The sequence below is a fragment of the Boleophthalmus pectinirostris genome, unplaced genomic scaffold (genome assembly GCF_026225935.1).
Source record: "Boleophthalmus pectinirostris isolate CB_2022bp ecotype Guang Dong unplaced genomic scaffold, ASM2622593v1 HiC_scaffold_14, whole genome shotgun sequence".
Taxonomy (NCBI): Eukaryota; Metazoa; Chordata; class Actinopteri; order Gobiiformes; family Gobiidae; genus Boleophthalmus; species Boleophthalmus pectinirostris.
In genome coordinates this window covers 20,726,717-20,746,561 of record NW_026571047.1, presented here as the reverse complement: position 1 = coordinate 20,746,561, position 19,845 = coordinate 20,726,717, and the positions used below count along the sequence as shown (strand labels likewise).

General features: G+C 36.4%; 1 protein-coding gene across 1 annotated transcript in view; it reads right to left on the bottom strand.

Annotated features, from left to right (window-relative positions):
* Positions 1–19,845, bottom strand: part of LOC110154303 (neurabin-2) — a 38,245-nt gene that overhangs the window by 10,561 nt on the left and 7,839 nt on the right. The window contains 1 exon segment of the mRNA XM_055150373.1: positions 605–737. Within this exon segment, the coding sequence (XP_055006348.1) occupies positions 605–737 (133 nt within the window).

Below are 19,845 nucleotides of genomic sequence, written 5' to 3'. Positions count from 1 at the left end.
GAAGAATACTTTGAAAATGTATTTATTCACAGAATACTGAATATCTGCATTAAAATGTATTTTGTAACATATTCTGATACATGGGCCAATCAGAGTACTATATTCTGAGTACTGTATATAGAATACTTTCACACTGAGTTGCATTATATTATATTGTAGTGTAAAAAACATGACATATAATTACAAACAACTGTATTTTTGTTGCTATGCCTCAATTTATGTCTAATTAGAAATAAAAAAATCACACACTGCAAGAGCTGTGCAAGTCAAAGCCCAAATTGCATGATGAAGTACAGCCATGTATTCCTTTTAGTTTAGGAAAGTAACTGTACCAAAATACAGGTACTCAAAATTAGTATTCAGAATATGCATTTTCAGTACACGTACTCAGTTACTTCCCAACACTGTATGTAGTATAATATTATTATCAGTCAGTTATTCAGAAATTGTATATAGACAACATGAAGACGGTAAAAGAAGGAGTGTGTTAGTGATGTAATGAAGCTGGTACAAAGTGTACAAGTGTGATCGGCCAATTTTTCATGATACTGACTGCTTTGAATCCAGATATATCAGTCTATTTCTAGTCTGCAAATCCTGGTACCTTTCTCGAGCTCCACGGGGAACAGGTCCAGCCTCTCCACCCTCTTCTCCAGCTCGTACTCCGCGGACGCCGCCATGGGGTCCACGTCCTCATTACGCCGGTCGTAGTCCTCGTTGGGGTAGGTAGCAAACACCTGGAAAATAAACACACACAAAATTAGCAAATCCCAGATGCTTGCTTCATTAAAAAGTAATTTAACACAAGACTTGGTGCATACACAGGAGAATATAACAAGGTAGATAATAAAGAACTATAAACTTTAATTTGTTTTACATTTTGAACTTAAAGGTGCACTGTGTAACTTTTCTGGAGTAGGGTCTACCACTTGTTTTTCTGCATGGAGATGTCATTGCTTTGACTGGAATGTTCCACAGAATGGTATTAAACTTATCTATCTCTATGGAGACAAGCAGGTGATGATGCCAGGCCAAGTCACAGGTCAGATCTGTGGAGATGTGACCATGCTAACAGTGAGAATGTATGTATTTTTGAGCAGGTGGAATCAGAAAAGTTACACGGTACACCTTTAAAGTGCCCATGTAAAGTTGTTTCCCAGAGTTGTGTATTGAGTTAAACACATGTTTAACTCAAAAATCCTGCATATTTAAGTCATGAGTTCTTCTCTCAAACAAATAACACTCCACTGTGTTTTTGAACTCCACACACCTTTACAAAAACCATGTGGATAATTTCAGCTCTGTAACTGCCAATCTCAGAACAAAAGGTAAAAGGTAGCTGTTGACTTAAACTACCATTTCATGACATCAAAAGGTGGAACAGAGTATTTTGAGCTTTGGAGATGCAGACAAACTAATAATTAAGAATTACTCAAACATGCGAGAATGAAACAAAACACAACTCCAGGTATGTTTTTGAGGAAGTAACAATATTCTAAAAGGACTTAAAGCTCACAAGGGTAAGTTTTGTGCAATACAGGACTTTGAATTTGCATTGAAATACAGCTTGACTGACGTGAATGGAGTGTACAAGACCATTCTAGACTGTTGCGTTGTATATAAGCTCTAAATTGAATTATTGTGTCAAACCAAACGAACACTAGAATAAAACAGCAAAACATATTTCCTTTGTGGTTGGAATGTAAAGATCTGTAGTTAACAAAATGGCCACTACAATAAGACACATACATTAATACTGCAGCCATAATGCATCTGAAACGTATTGATCTCTTTGAGTGAAGGCTCCTCCTCACATCCCAGGGGCCGTATCACTGCACAGATGTGTGTAGATCAAATACAGAGAAAATCAATTGGGGCCACTAAAGATGCTCTGATATGGACAGAGAGAAGTGCCTACAGTCAATCTGGCTTTGGCTGTTTGGATAAGCACCAGCGGCATGCAAATTCTGAAACTATGTTAAAAGTATGTGGGCAACATAGATAGGAAGTCATTATTAATTGAAAGCTACGCAGTGAGCTTTTGAAAAAAGAAATTTGACTATTTTTGTGTTGTATTGTTAAACGTCTTTTGTTTATGTTCATGAAAATAATATTAAAATACATGTGAATTGTTTTAAAGATTCTATATGATACAAAATTGTGAGCTTTTAGCCATATTAGAATGTCGTTACCTCTTCAAAAACATACCCAGAGTAGTGTTTTGTTTATTTCACATGTGTTTAATAATGGATAACCCTATGTCTTGTCAATCGTCATATCAATGTTGCACTGTCTACCATTGACCTCTCGTATAAAGCTGTGATTTTATATTTTATTACTTATCTTTCTTTTTTTATTTTTACTTGCACATTTACATTTATATAATTATGTCTTAGCTGACACCTGTCTCTTGCTATCTTTTTTGCTGCTTATTTAGAATTTATTATTACCATTTATATTTTTGCTCTTTGCTATTATATTTATTGTGATGTCGGAGCTACTGTGTCCAAATAATTTCCCTTGTGGATCAATAACATTTGTATAATTCTATGTCTAAGTAAGTAAGTTTAAGTTTAAGTAACCATTTATTAGTCTGTCTACATTTCCAAAGCTCAAAATGCTCTGTTCCACCTTGTGATGTCATGAAGCAGTAGTAACTTAACAGCTACTTTTAGAATGTTTTTACTTTTTTTGTTCTGTAGAGATGGGCAATTCCAGGGCTGAAATTATCCAAATTATTCTAGTGAAAGTGCATGAGTGGAGCACTTCCTGTATTACTACATGACATCACAAGGTGGATGTGTGGAGTGTTTTCTATATGAGACAAGAACTCAGCCTAATTATGCAGGGTTTGTGTGTAAAATGTTTGAATGAAACAAAACACTATTCCAGGTCTGTTTTTGATTTGGAAGTAACATTATAACACAGATCAGAAAATATGTGCCCTTTAAGTAAGACAAAACAATCAAATCAATATGAGAGAAACTTTTTTGTCATATTGCACAGTCCTGTTTTGTAGTTTAGGCAGTAGGGTTGCCAAAGAAATGTGCACCTACTGAAGAGTAGTATGTTAAGTGTTTGTGTAACAGCTGAAAGTACATTCATTTATATGCTCAAAACACCGTCAAGGATTTCCAGTGTAGCTTGTAGCCTGTCAGCATTACAGCCAGTGACAGTCTTCTAATATGGATAGTCACGGAGCTAACTTCCCACACTCTCTGGTCTGACACTATGGCAGTTTACATAAGCACCTCCAGCATGCTAATTCTGCAGCTGCTACTCTCTTTCTCCCTCTTTCTCTATCTCTCACCGTATTTCTCTCTCTCTCTCTCTCTCTCTCTCTTTCTCCCTCTCCCTTTCTGTCTCCCTCTTGTTCCCCCTCTCTCTTTCTCACTCCCCCGCTTTGTCTCGCTCGCTTTCTTTTTAACTCTCTCCCCTCTCTCTCCTCCCTCTCTCTTTCTCTTTCCATCTCTTTCTTGCTCACCCTCTTTCACTCTGTCTGCCTCTCTCCCTCGCTCTTTCTCTCTCTCGCTCCATCTCCTTGTCTCTCACTCTCTCTGTCCCCCTCTCTCCTTCTTCTCCCCCTCTCTCTCTCTTTCTGTCTCTCTCTCTCCCACTCACCTCCTTTCTGTGTGTCTCTTTCCCTCTCTCTTTCTAACTCTTTGTCTCCCTCTCCCTGTCTCTCACTCTCTCTGTCCCCTTCTCCTTCTTCACCCCCTCTCTCTCTCTTTCCGTCTCTCTTTCTGTCTCTCTCTCTCCCTCTCTCTTTCTAACTCTCTTTCTCCCTAGCCCCTGTCTCTCACTCTGTCTGTCCCCCTCTCCTTCTTCTCCCCCTTTCTCTCTTTCCATCTCTCTCTCTCCCTTACTCACTCCTTTCTCTGTCTGTCTCTCTCCCTCTCTCTTTCTAACTCTCTCTCTTCCTCTTCCTGTCTCTCACTCTCTCTGTCCCCCTCTCCTCTTCTCCCCCTCTCTCTCTTTCCGTCTCTCTCTCTCACTCACCCCCTTTCTCTGTCTGTCTCTCTTGCTCTCTCTTTCTAACTTTCTTTCTCCATCTCCCTGTCTCTCACTCTCTCTGTCCCCCTCTCCTACTTCTCTCTCTCCCCCCTCTCTTTCTCTCACTCAGCCTCTTTCCCTCTGTCTGTCTGTCTCTCCCTCTCTTTCTCCTCTCTCTCTCTTTAAAACCCCATTTAGTCTCCAGTGTGGTTTTGCATGCACACCTTGTACGCTCGACCAGCCAAACTAATTCAACTCTTTTCTCCCACATTCTTCGGTCATTTGCACACCATTTTCTCAACAACTTCAGCAGAAACATTTAGCACAAGGGCGTCTGAAACTGTGGTATTTATCATTAGTGGTGTACAGTTTGCCGGTATAGATAGTATACATTTATAGTACACATATGTTTTCCATTAATAGAAGAGACTATGGTGGTCCCCCAGTCTAAAAACGAAGCTGAACAAAAATTTGGTGCAAAAATTGGTAGCTGTAGTATAAAAATAGTCTTAAGCAACTATCAGAACTATTCCATTTATTTTTGTAAAGCCCAAAAACAGCATGGGTGACATACTGGCTTGTGCAGCTAACCGTAAGTGAGGTTCAAATAGGGCCCAGGAGAGATCACAAGATTACTCAAACATGCATGGATGACATCTAAAACCACTTCTAAATCAATTCACATTAGGGATGTAACAATAAACGAAATATCGTGATATCGTATCATCAAAGTTCTTACAATAATATCGTGGACCATCACAATATATTTATTTACAAGTCTCTTTACTTAAATTAAGAGTTATGGTGCAGCAAAAAGACAGAAGGAACTACACAGACCATGATCCTTTGCTCCATTTCAGTGTAGACTACATGAAGAAATAACAGTTCTAAGCACTTCTAAGTCTGGATTAAGTCTTGTCAAGGCATTTAAGAGGAAAAAGTAGCATATTAACAGTTTTAGCTGTTTAGCCTCCAAATAATATCGCAATAAATATCGTACCGTGAGATGTATATAGTGAAAATATCGTACCTAGAGATTTGGATATTGTTACATCCCTAATCCTGAACCTCCCCACCATATCGTGAGCTTTCCCACAATATCGCAATAATTATCGTACCGTGAAGTTCATACCGTGACGATATCGTATCATGTACATACAAATTAATCCTGACTTTAGACCTGGTTGAGCTAGATCCTAGTGATTGTTTCTAGATCTGGCCTGGTTTAAATTGTAGTAGTAATCTGTAGTAACTCCCTTTTGGTGCTACTTGGAAATTCTCTGAGGTGTGAAAAGTTGTATTTAGCAGTCTCATCTCAAGTCATTTTCTATTTTACTCTTTACAGCAGTGTCCATCTGTGTTACAAAGTCACAGTACTTTTGCACTGACAGCACTCGGGCCCGTCACCATGGCAACCCGCAGTAAAAACCTTGTCTGTTTTGACAGCATCTTTTGAAAGCGACCCAATCCCTGCGCTCACTAATGTATTCACATGATCATTGTATTTTCAGGCACCGGTGATCACTCACAAGCTTCTTATACAGTGCACTGTCGCTCCTCCATACTGTGCAGAGAAGCCTTGAACCAAATACTTTTATAATGCAGCACGATCCCTTATATCCTTACATTTTAAACGTTTTGTAGATTCGAGCTATAGCCTATACAGAGACAGTGTTTCACCACAGATTTTGTTAAGATTACGGTGGCACTAATTATTTTTATTTGAATGGTTTAATCTCATTCAGTTTGTAGAGTCTAAATGTCAGGTTCTGCCTAATGAGCCCATATTACACTATTCTCTGATCTAAGTCTAATGTTTCCTTATCACAAACATACCTGGAGTTGTGTTTTGGTTCATTCACACGTTTAACACATACCTAGAATTGCAAAAACTCTACTGAACTGAAAAAAACAAACAAAAAAAACACCACATATGTTTTTATTAAGAAGGTAATGGTTTTATAACATGACGTAAAGCTCACGAGACAAGAGTCATTTTTGTGTAATATACAACTTTTAATCTTTTGTAATTGTTTCAAGTTTATGATAATACAATGACCAACAAAGTCTAATTTTGTTATGCCAATATAGTCCACGTTGTATTTTTGTTGTAATTTTAGACTATAGGGGGCCACTGTTATAGTTTCCTGTATTAATGGGAAACACTGAGAGTGACCAGGATTGCATCGCACCTCATGGTATTTTCATTTAGCCAAAATAGGGCTACAGCAATCTACAAATTTAAGTTGGTGCAATTATTAAATTGCAAAAGCTGAAATTATTTGTATAATGATGTTCTCTGCAAAGAACAAAACATCTTATCCTGTAGGCTAACCTGTAGTTTAGAGCTTTATGTTCTGAAATTCTTGGATTAGTTTATCTGTTCCTATTTCAGTCTTCTCTTCTGACTGGAGGAGTTGTTTACAATATGCACTCTGAACAAAATTCTACTTTTTGAACATCATGAATCACGGGTTTCAGACAAACAGTTCCTTCCTGAATTGAAGGACTTCGTGAGGACTCACAGAGGACCATTTCCCATTGAAAAGATATAATATTTAGATTTGAATTGCTTAATTACTATGACCACAGATGATGGTTCCTTACTAATCCTAGACTAAACATGGATTAAATTAGATCAAAACCAGAACAAATTAAGAACCAAGTCTAAATAAGGAATATACAAACAGACTGACTAGATAAGGTTCTAAATAGCAATGAATTTCCTTTTCTCAGTGTAATTTTATTCATGGCACAATCTGCTCATACTACTGATATTGCAATAGACATGCAGTGATGGGAAGAATACTTAAAATGTATTTAGTGACAGAAGACTGAATACCTGCATTATCATGTATTTTGTAATGCATTCTGATACACGGTCCAATCAGAGTACTGTATTCTGAATACTTTGAATACTTTTACATCGAGTTGCATTTAAATTATACTGTGAAAACTTAACAGCTTTATATTTGTTTCACCATTTTAAAGCATGTCCTATCACTAATTGGATATCGAAAACTCACACATGCCTCACCAAGTGTGCAGAGTTGTCAGTTTTTCTCACTAACATTGCAGTTTTAAATTGCATGATCAAATACCAATAAATATTCCTTTGATTATGGAAAAGTAGCTGGATTCTGAATACCATCAAATGAAAGAGAGACTGTATTGGAATATAGATGCTCAAAATTTGTATTCTGAAACATATTCCCGGTACATTATTCAAGTATTTCTTAACACTGTACATAAATCTTAACAGTTCTCCGCACTATTTAATTTGCATTTTTGTGGAATTATGCAAAAATAATCAAATCAAATCAAATTGCAGATTCAAAGAGAGCCTTTCTATAGATGATGATTGTACACACTACAGCCCTTAATGGCTTTTGATTTAGGTTACCTTTGTATTTAGAGGGATTAGCACAATGTGGATTATCAATGGACAAAATACAGTGGTTGCATGCTAAGTAACATGCAGAGGACATACAGGCAGGCCACCATAGACATGCGTGCACTGGGGGTATCTGCTCACGTGGCACCGCTCAAGTCTTGAGGAGGGCACAGCTGGTGACTCCATAGTGCCCTGGTTTTACGCCCACTACCAGCCAATCCCTGATCAACAAGCATACACACTGCAAAAAATAATATCTACAAATGGGCCTGTTACGATAATTATTGTGTGTCATTTAATATATGAGAGATAGAACTATAGTTTGGGGGGGGTCAATATTATCGTGTGAATAAATGAATTCCATGCCTTATTGCAAGTGCAAACTAAGTACTACAGTGTGTCATTCTGTTATTTATTTATAGCAGCTCATGATTTTTTTAAACACTATATTTAGAATAGTTTTTGTGGTATAAACTTATTGTGTCAGTGGCAAAAATTTATTTCAGTATTATCATTTATCATCTATATTTACTTCAGCAATACATATGCACACATACATAAATATATATAGGACTGCCAATACAATACATACCTCGATACATAGGTCATGATACAATACATATCTCAATACAGATCAATTCGATACGGTTCAATAAAAAAATATGGCTAAAATCATGGCTGTGATAGTAAAAGTCTTTGTTAAACCACTTCTTGTGCAAAGTTATGTCAAATGTGTTGCATAAAAGAGTTTCCATTGTCTAAAAAAGCAACAAAATTGTAGCTCTGTAACAAAATAATTGAGTAAAATATACCAAAAAATACTCTTGGTGATATATCGATACATGGTCCATGATATTGATACTGTATCATCACATTAAGCGATAAGATATATAGATATTTTAATATTTTTGCACACTCCTACATACATACAATACTACAGATAGAGGTGGGAGATGTTATTGAAAAATGTGTATCATATGCAATAAGATCTCATCTCACAAGATCTTGCAAGATAAAATTGCCACAAAACTGTGCAAATGTTTCCACAATCTGGCAGAAAGATAACTGCACCAAATTACCAGTAGTCAAAACATCTCAGACCTCGAAACTAAATAAACCAAAATGAATCCGCAATACTCAAAATGAGACACATTCTGAATTCAAGTCAATAAATCTTTTACAGTGTATGCCTGGCTGAATCTATGTAGCCCATAATCAGATGTATGTCATGACCTGAGCCCTCTGGCACTAGTTCACAAAGACCACCACGGAACTGATACTGTTATTTAATTAGCACTTTCTCTTCTGACCAACAGACTGTTAGCTCATCCATGTGGGTTCAGCCAGTGCAGCATACGTAAGCTAATAGGATTTATAGGTTAAGTTGCGTTCACGTGACGCTACTATATTTGACAGGCCTATGTAGTGCAAAAGAGGTAAAACTTCTATGGGGGTAGTTTAGAGTGGGTGGTAGGTGATTGGTTAAAGATGCACAATGTAACTTTTTGGTTAGGGGTCTGTCACCTTTTTGTTTCTATGGATATGTCATTCCTCTGCCTGAAATGTTCCACAGTATGACATTTATTAAATTAGAGGTGGTTTTATAGCTCAAAAGTACCTATAAGTTTTCTGACTGTGAGTAGGGTTGCCTCTCCACAGATCTTACATGTAACTTGGTCTGGTTTGGTCTCCATGATGATAGAAAGGTTTAATAACATACTGTGGTATCTCCATGGTTATTGACCTCCAACAGAAAAGTTACACAATGCACCTTTAAGGCAAGAGAAGTTTATGTGTATAGCACAATTCATACACAAAATAGTTCAATGTGCTTTACAGAATAATAAAGACATTAAAATCACAATACAAACAAATTATTATAAAATGAACATTAAAAGAGAAGAGTGCAGAATAAAACTTTCATATGCACAGCTAAAAAGACCCGTTTTGAGCTAAGTTTAATATCTCTGCAAGGTCGTTTTTTAAAAAAAAGACATAAATTCCAAGGTCTTTTTTAGCAACACAACTTACTTGACAGCTGGTATGCAAATTTGTTTATAGGTAGAATTTTTAATCTTGCTAAAACCCAATGTGATTTTTACTTTAGCAAAACGTAATTAAAACAATTCATCATTATAGCATTGTTAAGTTGCTCTTTCTAGCATGTGGCAATGATTTTTTTCCCCTCTTTACATCAATCTCACATTTAATGCATTAAGTTAAGTGAACTGTATACCGCAGAACAATTCAAACCATTTAGTAATTATAATTATTTGCATAAATCAACAATGCGTACATATATGTATAGGGGGTCTATATAAAGTCTGTGAATGGTGAGGTGGCAGTGCTTAGAAGAAGACAAACATTGGGATTATCAGAGGAGGAGGAGGAGGGTGGGGGTAGGCAGGGATGGGGAAGGACGCTGCTCCAGTTGTGGCAGATAGTAGGTCAGAGGAGTGAACAGATGGCCAGGAAACTCCCTCCCTCTCTTTCTCTCCTCCCCTCCCTCTCTCCCTCGAGCTCTCTCTTTCTCACCGCTATCTCTCTCACTCACTCTCTCTTCTCCCTCATTCCCCTCTCTTTCTCGCTCTGCATCCTCCTCCCCCCTCTCCCTTCCTCTCTCTTTCTCTTCTCCATCTTTCCCTCTCGCCCACTCCCACCCCTCCACCTTCCCTCGCCTTTCCTCCCTCTCTCTGTTTCTTCTCCCACTCTGTCTTCCTTCTCCTCCCTCTCTCTCTTTCACCAGGGACGTTGTACTAAAGCTCAGTGGGTAGTGCCAGTTTACCATCCAAAGCACCCACTTGAGGCTATAAAAACGTACCTTTTAGAGGCAAGTGCCATTTAACACAGTACTAAAATACTGATGGAGACTTGCCAAAAAAAAAGAAAGAAATAGTTGTAGTAGCTGTAGGGGTGGGCGATACTGAAAAAAAAAACATCAAATTTATTATCCCAATAACAATATTTCAAGGATACAATGTGCTTAAATGTACTTGTAAATGTCATGTTTTGTGTTGAATTATTGGTAACCCCAAATGGACTCTCAAAAATTTACAACTCAAGCCAGAAATATCACCCTCTTACTGACTGGCTACACTGCCAATTTGTTTTATTTTTAGGACTTTTTTGTAATCTGTATGCCTCAGACATTTCATTCAAGTGCCGTCTGACATATATTCTTGTGCTACTAGTGGAAGAGGCTGAGTTTGTATTTTAATAATATTGTTTTATTTTTATTTTGTCATTTTCCACAGCTTTTTGTATTTTGCATCTTCAAAACCATTGTGATATTATACATTTTTGATATATAGTCCACATTTTACTCTGCAGAGGTAACACACTGTCCTGGTTTAGATCCTACACTTCATAATAGGCTCATAGGCTTTGATGAACACAAGTTTTAGAACACAATTTAATCTTTGTTTAGCAGTACAATAATCCTAATTCCTTGGTTTAGACTTGCAATAATCCTTATTGGCTCATTGTCATCTGTGTACAAATTCACTTTCCAAATATTTTATGAGCTGCGCAAAATCTGTTAAACCATTTATACTAAACACTAGACCAATAAATGGGGCAGATATTTTGACTTTTTTAGCATATCAACTTAAATCTCCTGCATGGGCCCATATTTTGTTTTGGTCAAACTGCTGCCTAAAAAATGCACACAAAGATTTATATTTACACTTTAATATGAAGAGATGGCTGCACAAAACGTCTCTACACAGCTCGCTTAAAGGTTAAAAGTGTTTATAGAGCTTGTCTTAAAACTAACACAAAAACATGCATTATTAATTTATTGCATGTGTTATTGTGTCCACTTCTCCACAGATCTGACCTGTAACTTGCCCTGGTGATGTGGCCTGCTTGTCTCCATGGAAATAGTTAAATGAAATACTGTGGAACATTTCAAGAAAAAAACAACATGGAGTCAAGCAGGTGACAGACCTTGTATCAAAAATGTTACACAGTGCACCATTTTATTATTTGTGGAACGTAATTAAAAGATATGTGCAGTTATTATCGGCCATGAAAAAATTAAATTAAAAAATCTGTCAATCTCTACTAAACACTGACACTTGCCTTTGCTATTCAGCTTAAACATGATTGTATAATTTTGAACTGAAGTACCCTCTCCTTTCTGTCCTACTCTCCCACTTCAGCCCACAACAGCAGGTCAACAGCTGTGTATCTCCTCTCTGTTTGCTCCTAAATTTGGACGAGGCCCCTGGGATGTGCGGAGGTGCCAGTGTTTTTGATACAGAAATACCCTGTTGTTTACACATTATCAGTGCAGCACCCAACTCTCCATCACTATAATGGTTTCTTTTCAAATTAAGGTTTTAGGGCCAGCAAGCTTACTCATTCCTTTTCTAATTTAACCAAATGTAATTAAGGTGATTGCATTGCATTATGGGTTATTCTTAAGCATAGTGTGATTGTTCAGTGATGTAATTTGGAGGAATAAACAAAAGCAAGACAGTAGATGCCAAAAATAGCCACAGTGACTCACTCCAAACATTCTAATTAGCTTCCCTTTGGTAATAGATTAAACGAGGAGGTACAAAGTATTTATAAGTCCAGCTAAAATGTGGAGCCCTTGTTTTAGTTCTGTTAATGAAGTCCTGTTTCACGATTTCAAGTAAGTTGGTTTTAGCGCAAAATTAGTAGCAATCAGAGTGAAATTGCATTTTGAATGGTCACAATTAGAAAATTCCCAAAGGCTGCAATCTTTTAATCAACACAATGTCATTTGAACTAACAAAATATTATTCGAATGACTGGCTAACCTTGTTGTTACTTTGGACTTGTTGTGGACATGTTCTGAAATCAGGGCCAGGCAGCTTGACTAAAATGATTGCAATTTTTTTTCTCACACATTTATCAATCTTTTTTTTTTTTTTTAAATCTATTCAATAACAAGGTAAAATGCATTGGATTATTTTATTAGTTTAACAATTCATATTTCTTTGTTTTCTCAAATGTTAACTTTTTAGGACGTACTGACAACAGAATCTATTTTAAAACCTTAAAGGTCCTATATTACAACTAAACTGACTCTTGTGAGCTTTAAGTCATGATATAATGTTGTTACCTCCCCAAAAACATACCTTGAGTTGTGTTTTGTTTCATTCACACATGTTTGAATAATCCGGGTTTATTAACTTGTCTACATCTCCAAAACTCAAAATTATCTGTTCCACCTTGTGAAGTTTTCAAGTTCAGTAGAGATTGGTAAATCCAGGGCTGAAATTATTCAAATGATTCTTGTGAAGGTGTATGAAGTTTAAGTGGAGCACTTCAATTAACACATGATATCCCAAGGCGGAAGAGAGTGTTTTCTGTCTGAGAGAAGAACTCTGCCTAACCATGCAGGGTTTGTGTGTTAAATGTGTGAATGAAACAAAACAAAACTTCAAGTATGTTTATGATGAGGAAACAACATTATCATAATAGTGTAAGATGGGCCCTTTAAGTATATACAGTAAAATATTTCAGGCTTATTCAGTTAAGATCTGATTTATGCTTTAGAAATGGAGCATTCATTCATGTTTATTCCTAATTTCTGGTTCAGTTTCACCAATTTCATCACACTAAACAGGTTAAACATGTACAGGGTCGAAGCGTCAGGTATTTACTCTCTAAATCCCTCTAAAATTGGGGGTTAATCCATATCCCAGATGTGTGACACGCAGGCACAGAAAGGGGGCGTGGCTACTGAGGCTGTTGCCCAGGACGACTTAGCCTCAGCCAATCATGTGGATGTATTAGATTTGTCATAGAAACAGTTGCATGGCACTGGGAACCGTGTAGTATTTTGGCAGGACCGCCGTGGTCAGCGGGCTTAGTACTGACCCAGAGAGACAGGCCAGTCAAAACAAGGTCACTCCGAAATGAACTGAGCACTGCATGTACAAGAAAGTATTGCAAGCATTATAAAAATCAAACAAGAAAGATGGCAAGAGATTCAAGATTTATAATTTGACAGGAAAAGAAATGACAAGCAAGGATGGATTACAAATTACACATAAACTAAAAGTCACATTTAATGATCACAAACTTAAATCTTACATTCTTTCTGTCCAATAAGATAAATAATGTGACTATAAGCAATCTAATGTTATCTATTTTAATACTATTTACATAATAAGTATTGAAATATGCATGGATGTTCCCAAACTAACTGACTTCACCTGAATTGCCTTTAAATGCGCACTATGTGACATTTCCGGTGGATGGTCTGCAACCTGCTTTTCTCCATTGAGATGTTAATGGTTTCCCTGAAATGTTCCACAGTATGGCTTAAAACTAACTAAATTTACCTCCATAGTAATAAGTAGTAGTAAACAACCGCCAAGCTAAGCATTTCAAACACACGTAATTGGATAAATCAATGAAAGAAAGATAGATAGGTGAAATATTCCAGCAACAACATCTCTATGGAGACAAGCAGGCAGCAGACCATCAACCAAAAAGTTACATAGTGCAACTTTAAATGGGTAATGTTTAGGGATGTAATGATATCTAAATCTCACGGTACGATATTTTCACGATATGCATCTCACGGAATAATATTTATTGAGATATTTTTGTAGATAAGATACTTTTTTTGTTTTTAAAATACTTTGACAAGATATTGACGTGAGTTGTTTCCATCATAATCCCAAGAATTCAAGTAAAAAACATATCTTTTCATGTTGTTTCCGATGTCCGTAAGCTGTTTCTACTATAAAACCATGCATTTAAGCAAAGAAACTTGCAATTCGATATATTTGGAGAGCCCACGATATTATTGTGAGACTTCTGACGATACGATATCACAATATTTTGATTATTGTTACATCCCTAGTAATGATGACTAAAATTACTACAATTACACCTTCCATGCTATTAGAATACAGTAAACACAACAAAAGCAACATCAAAACTGCTAACATTAACTCTCATTACAAATATTGCATCCAGTCCAATTTAATACTTAGAGTTAAACATAGGCCTGTCACAATAATTACTATATCAGCTTATCGTTCTTTATATTAAAGCTGGAACAATAGATTTTGGAGCTTAGTATTTATCGTGGGTATATTTTCTTTGCAAAACTGGGGACATTTTTGTTATTTTTGCTATAATACAATGAGATTTGAGCTGTAGAGAGCTGAATAAGTCACTTCTATGGCTAATTATTGGTTCATTCTGCTTTTCATTTGCTGCAGATCAGATCTCTTTACTACTTTATTTTAACTGTGTCAGTGGGATAAAGCAAGATTTATCTGTAGCCATATATCATGCTTCAAAATTATGTTATCATGACTGACAGACCTACCTACAGTTACACAGCTCTCTCAGTATCTCATCATTCATGGTCCATAGAGGGGAGCTGTAGGACAAGGTCACAGAGCACAGGTGTACTTCTGTTGCTCTCTTAAGCTCCCTGTGTGCAGCCTTCTGACATAATGGCCTCCCAGACTAGACAAAACAGCATTCACAATATGACAGATTACATAACGCAGTCACAGTCACCTCAGTGAGTGGGCACTGCAAATACTGTGATGTTTCAACCCACCATCACAGCCAGAACAACTGAAAGAAGTGGAACAGAGTGACCTTGGTGGGAATCTGTCCAGCTGAAATAGAGTAACCTCCACAGAGACAAAGTAATAGACATTTTTGGGATGCGTTGACATGTGGTGATGTATGGGCTCAGCGTGGGCTATCCCTCATCAGCTGAACAGAGCAATGGGAACTACTATACTGTACTACAGGGCTTCAATCAGGCTGCTAATATTACACCTCAATGTTATGACCTTAACCTATTGAAGATCATTTTATATTTTAGAACATAGGGCTGCCTTAGTATACCAAAATGAGTATTAGTCAGCTCTTTATTTTGTTTCAAGTTTAAGGATTTATATGGGACAACAGCAGGTAGGAGAATGTGTGGTGTCAATCAGCTGATGATTTGGGAGTTAACTTTTACATATAAATACTAGGGATGTAACAATAACCAAAATATCGTGATATTATATCGTCAGAAGTCTCACAATAATGTCATGGACCATCACAATACATCGAATCACTCTTAAATTCTTTGTTATGGTGCAGCAATGGCTAAAAAACTGAGGGAACTACATTGACCATGATCCTTTGCGCTGTTTAAGTCCAATTTAGATGTTGAAATAAAGGCTATTAAGCACTTTTAAATCTTAATTACTTGGATTATGACAAGAGAAAAGTAGCATATTCACAATTTTGTTAGCCTACATAAAATATTGCAATAAATATCGTACCATGAGATGTATATCGTGAAAATAGCGTATCAACAGAATTGGATATCGTTACATCCCTAGCAAATACACCTTTTTCTAGTACATTTCTGTATAAATATTTGTATTTGCATGTTCTCCTGTGCAATTATAGTCTTATAGGTCAGATGCATGGTCAGTTCATATTAGTTTATTTTAGTTTTTGCCACACTCTCCTCTCCTTAGTTGAGTAACAGGTCAATAGGGGATTTCTTTAGTCAAACAACAATTTCTTTAGTCGACAACTACAGCGCTATTGGAATGAGCCATAACACTTCTTGTCCATATTGTACATTTAGTAATTTTTTATTCAAATTAGACAAAATAGCTATTTAATATAGCTTTTTTAACTGCCAAAAAGTCCTATTTTGTTCATTATGTTCACTGACCTTGGTAATAATGATAATTTTGTTATATTTCCAGGTGCCAAAGAGAAAATTGGATCAAACTTAATATATCAGTGCAATTATTTACACAAATTTGCCAAAATTCAGTAAATAAAAACAATAAAATACCACTGAATAAACACAATGTAAAGGAACGGTCTGGCCAAGTTGGGTAGGCAAGCTTTTTATTAGGATGATGTTTTGTTTTGTTTTGTTTTTTTGGTTGTGTTCCTTTGGCTATAATATTCCACAGTACTAAATCAAAAAAGTATTTTCATGGAGAATGTTCTGAAATATGGTTTTAACTTTCTTTTTCTAAGGGAATGCAGGTGCCACCGCCATAAAGTTACATACTGTACCTTTAAATAGCACATCATTACATTTCCTGATATATAGCCTAATTCATTGATTAGTCAGCTAAATATAACAACTATCCTAATAAAGCTATGCACCCATAAAAGACAATTTCATATTTTGTAGCCTGCAGTTGCCTCCTACAGAATACAATTATCATCACCACAGTTGATAACAATATGAGTCCATGTTTGTGCTAATGATACAGGGCCAAAGAAAATCATAGACATGATTTGAGGAGCCAGGCAGGGCGTAGGAAGCACAAACCATCACTAAACACCAGGGTCTGCTGCTCTGACAATAGAAGGATATGAAGAGCTGTAAGTAATGATTAAACAGGTTGAAAGAATGAAGTCAGAGTTGTATTAATCCACGTTTATCACTGGTTTTGTGTTAGATCATCTGGTTTATTGCAACTTGACTTCATAATTTTTTCCATTGTTATTCCAATTTAGCAATAGTCCAATATGGATTTTTTTCCCTTCATTTTCTGTATTTGTTTTGCTGTCGTACCCAATAATCGATATTTGCAGATATTGAAGGTCCCATATTATAAATAGATTCTTGTGAGCTTTAAAGGAACTGTTTGGAATTTTGGACATAGGACCTCATTTCCTAGTGAGCCAGAGTGTTGGAGGCGTGTGGAGACACTTTTTAAATATTCCATCCAGTCCTTGTATTTGCAGAAGTTGCTGGTGCTAGGCTAGTGCATGTCAATGGCCATAGTTATCCTGTCAATAAAAACAGTCTTACCCACGCCACAAAACACCTGAAGCAAATCTATTATTACTCCAGACTGTCGATGTAAATGTCTGTGTCGACAGAATAATTTTAGAAGTAAAACCAGCCTTGCAGTTGAAGGATTTATGTCTGAGCAGCAGCAGTGAGTTGTACTTCCTGATAGAAAGCTTGGCAGCGGCGGACTGATGTATGAGAAAATAGTCCCTCAACATGCAACGATTCATGCGATGCAGGGTGCACCAGCGACCTCTGCAAATACAAGGACTGGATGGAATATTTAAAAAAGTGTCTCAACACGTCTCCAACACGCTGGCTCACTAGGAAATGAGGTCCTATGTCCAAAATTCCAAATTGTCCTTTTAAGATGTGTTATAATAATATATAGCTCAGCAAAAACAGACCTGGAGTTGTGTTCTGGTTCATTCACACATGTTTGAGTATTACTTTATTATTAGTCTACATCTCCAAAACTCAAAATTCTCTGTTCCACCTTGTGATGTCATGAAGTGGTAGTTTTCAAGTTAACAGCAAGCAGAGATTGACAATTTCAGGGCTGAAATTAATCAAATGATTCAAGTGAAAGTGTGTGACATTTATAAACACAGTGGAGCACTTCCTGTATTACCACATGACATCACAAGGGGGAACAGAGTGTTTTCAGTTTGAGAGAAGAACTCACTGTGTGTTAAAAGTGTGAATGAAACTAAATACAACTCCAGGTAGGTTTCGGATGAGGATACAACATTAAAATAAAGATCAGAAATATCGTAATATGGGCCCTTTACTACTGAACAAACATAATGTGGTCCTGGTTTTGTCCTCCTGGTTCAGACTTATTGTTATCACTCTGCTTTACACTGACTTACCCTTGGTTTAATCCAAAAGCAAATTGAACAGACTTGAGATTTTCTATCTTGTACCACATCTGCCATTCAGCTAAATTATTAAACACAACATCACGCCAACAGGCTATTCTCTGCAAAAAACCGCTACTATTATTCATTGTTAAAAGGCAAAACAAACAAACCATAACCATAAATAAGACATGAGAGACAGCTTTCTGTGTTCCACTGGAGGCAGACCCTTCAAACCAGCCCGTGACGTGAACAATGCCTCTATTGCTATTTTTACTAACAGTAGGAGACTTGTGACAAAGGAGGAAAAAAAAGGGGAGACGGAGAGAAGGAGATAGGGCGGGAGAGATAGGATGAACAAACAAGAGGTCTAGTGTGAAGTCAACTCTGAGTTAAACTGCTATTTTTGCCAGTTTTGACACAGCAAGACATGGAGTGAAAAGGCTTCCAACTGCTGCAAGATAGCTTTAATTGTGGGCAAAAAGCTGAGGAAAATATGTGCTAAAAATGGCGCTTCCTGTTGGAGAAAGACCTCAACTGACAAATGATACTTGAAGATAGGAATGTAGCAATGTCAAATTTTAGTGTTATGATTATCATAAGAAGAAATATCACGATTTTATTATTATTCATGATTATTGACACTACAACCAAACAACAATGACATCCTTAATTCACTTGCATTAACGGTGTCTAATAAGGCACTGGTCCTATGATATAAAACTTACTGAATGATAAAGTTAAAGATACACTGTGTAACTTCTAAGATGGAGACTTGCCTTTGCCTGGAATGTTCCACAGAAGGGCATTATACATATCTCCCTTGCATTTGTTCAATTACAGGTTTTATAGCTCAGAACTACCTTAAAAACGTGAATTCGTGCCATGTGCAGGCTTGCTTCTCCATAGATCTGACCATTACGTTTATGTCCATACTGTGGAATATTTAAAGCAAAACAGTAATATCTCCATGGCGATAACCAGATGGCAGACCCTCCACTAGAAAAGTTACACATTACTCCTTTAATGTGATAAAAAACAGCCAGATAAGCACATTTAGGTGTCCTTTTTTTGGAGTATCCACGAGTTTAAGTATGATGAAAGTTACGACCATTGCCAGAGTGATTAATTAGTGAGTAATTAATTTAAAAATCAATATTGTGTTTTTGAACAGAGTGAATATTATATATATATATATATATATATATATATATATATATATATATATATATATATATATATATATATACACATATTTAGACCTGAGTATTTGCGATTGTCGATTAACTGAGTAATTTTGACATCCCTACTTGAAAATGTAACCAGCAATTATGTTTAATTTCATCTAATCAGATTCAAGAACTCAAGAAGTCCATTTTATTCTTCTGTCCACAAAGATTGATCAGGGACTAGACTTCAAATTGGCCAGTTAGCCTTAGTCCTGGGGTTGCAGTGGATGTTAACTAAACAGAATTGATTTGTTGATAGTGCCTCGTGTTTGTGTCACTGCTGTCTATTTACATTTAATTAATGACTAAACAGAATGTGAGCTAAACCCAGTTAGCTCAATAGTACAAGAAAAAGACACAAGAATGGGTCAGAGATCAAGAGCTCAATAATGAACCGACAGAGATTTAAAGATATGGACATTTTAAGATGTAGTAAATAGTAAATATAATAAAAATATTTAACCAGATTTGAAATACAGATATTTTACTTTTTATTTAATTTCTTTGCAATAGTGGGGAGATTTTTGCAATTTTTGTGTAATAACGTAAGATTTTATCTGTAAATATTTATGGCAAATTATTGGTTCATTC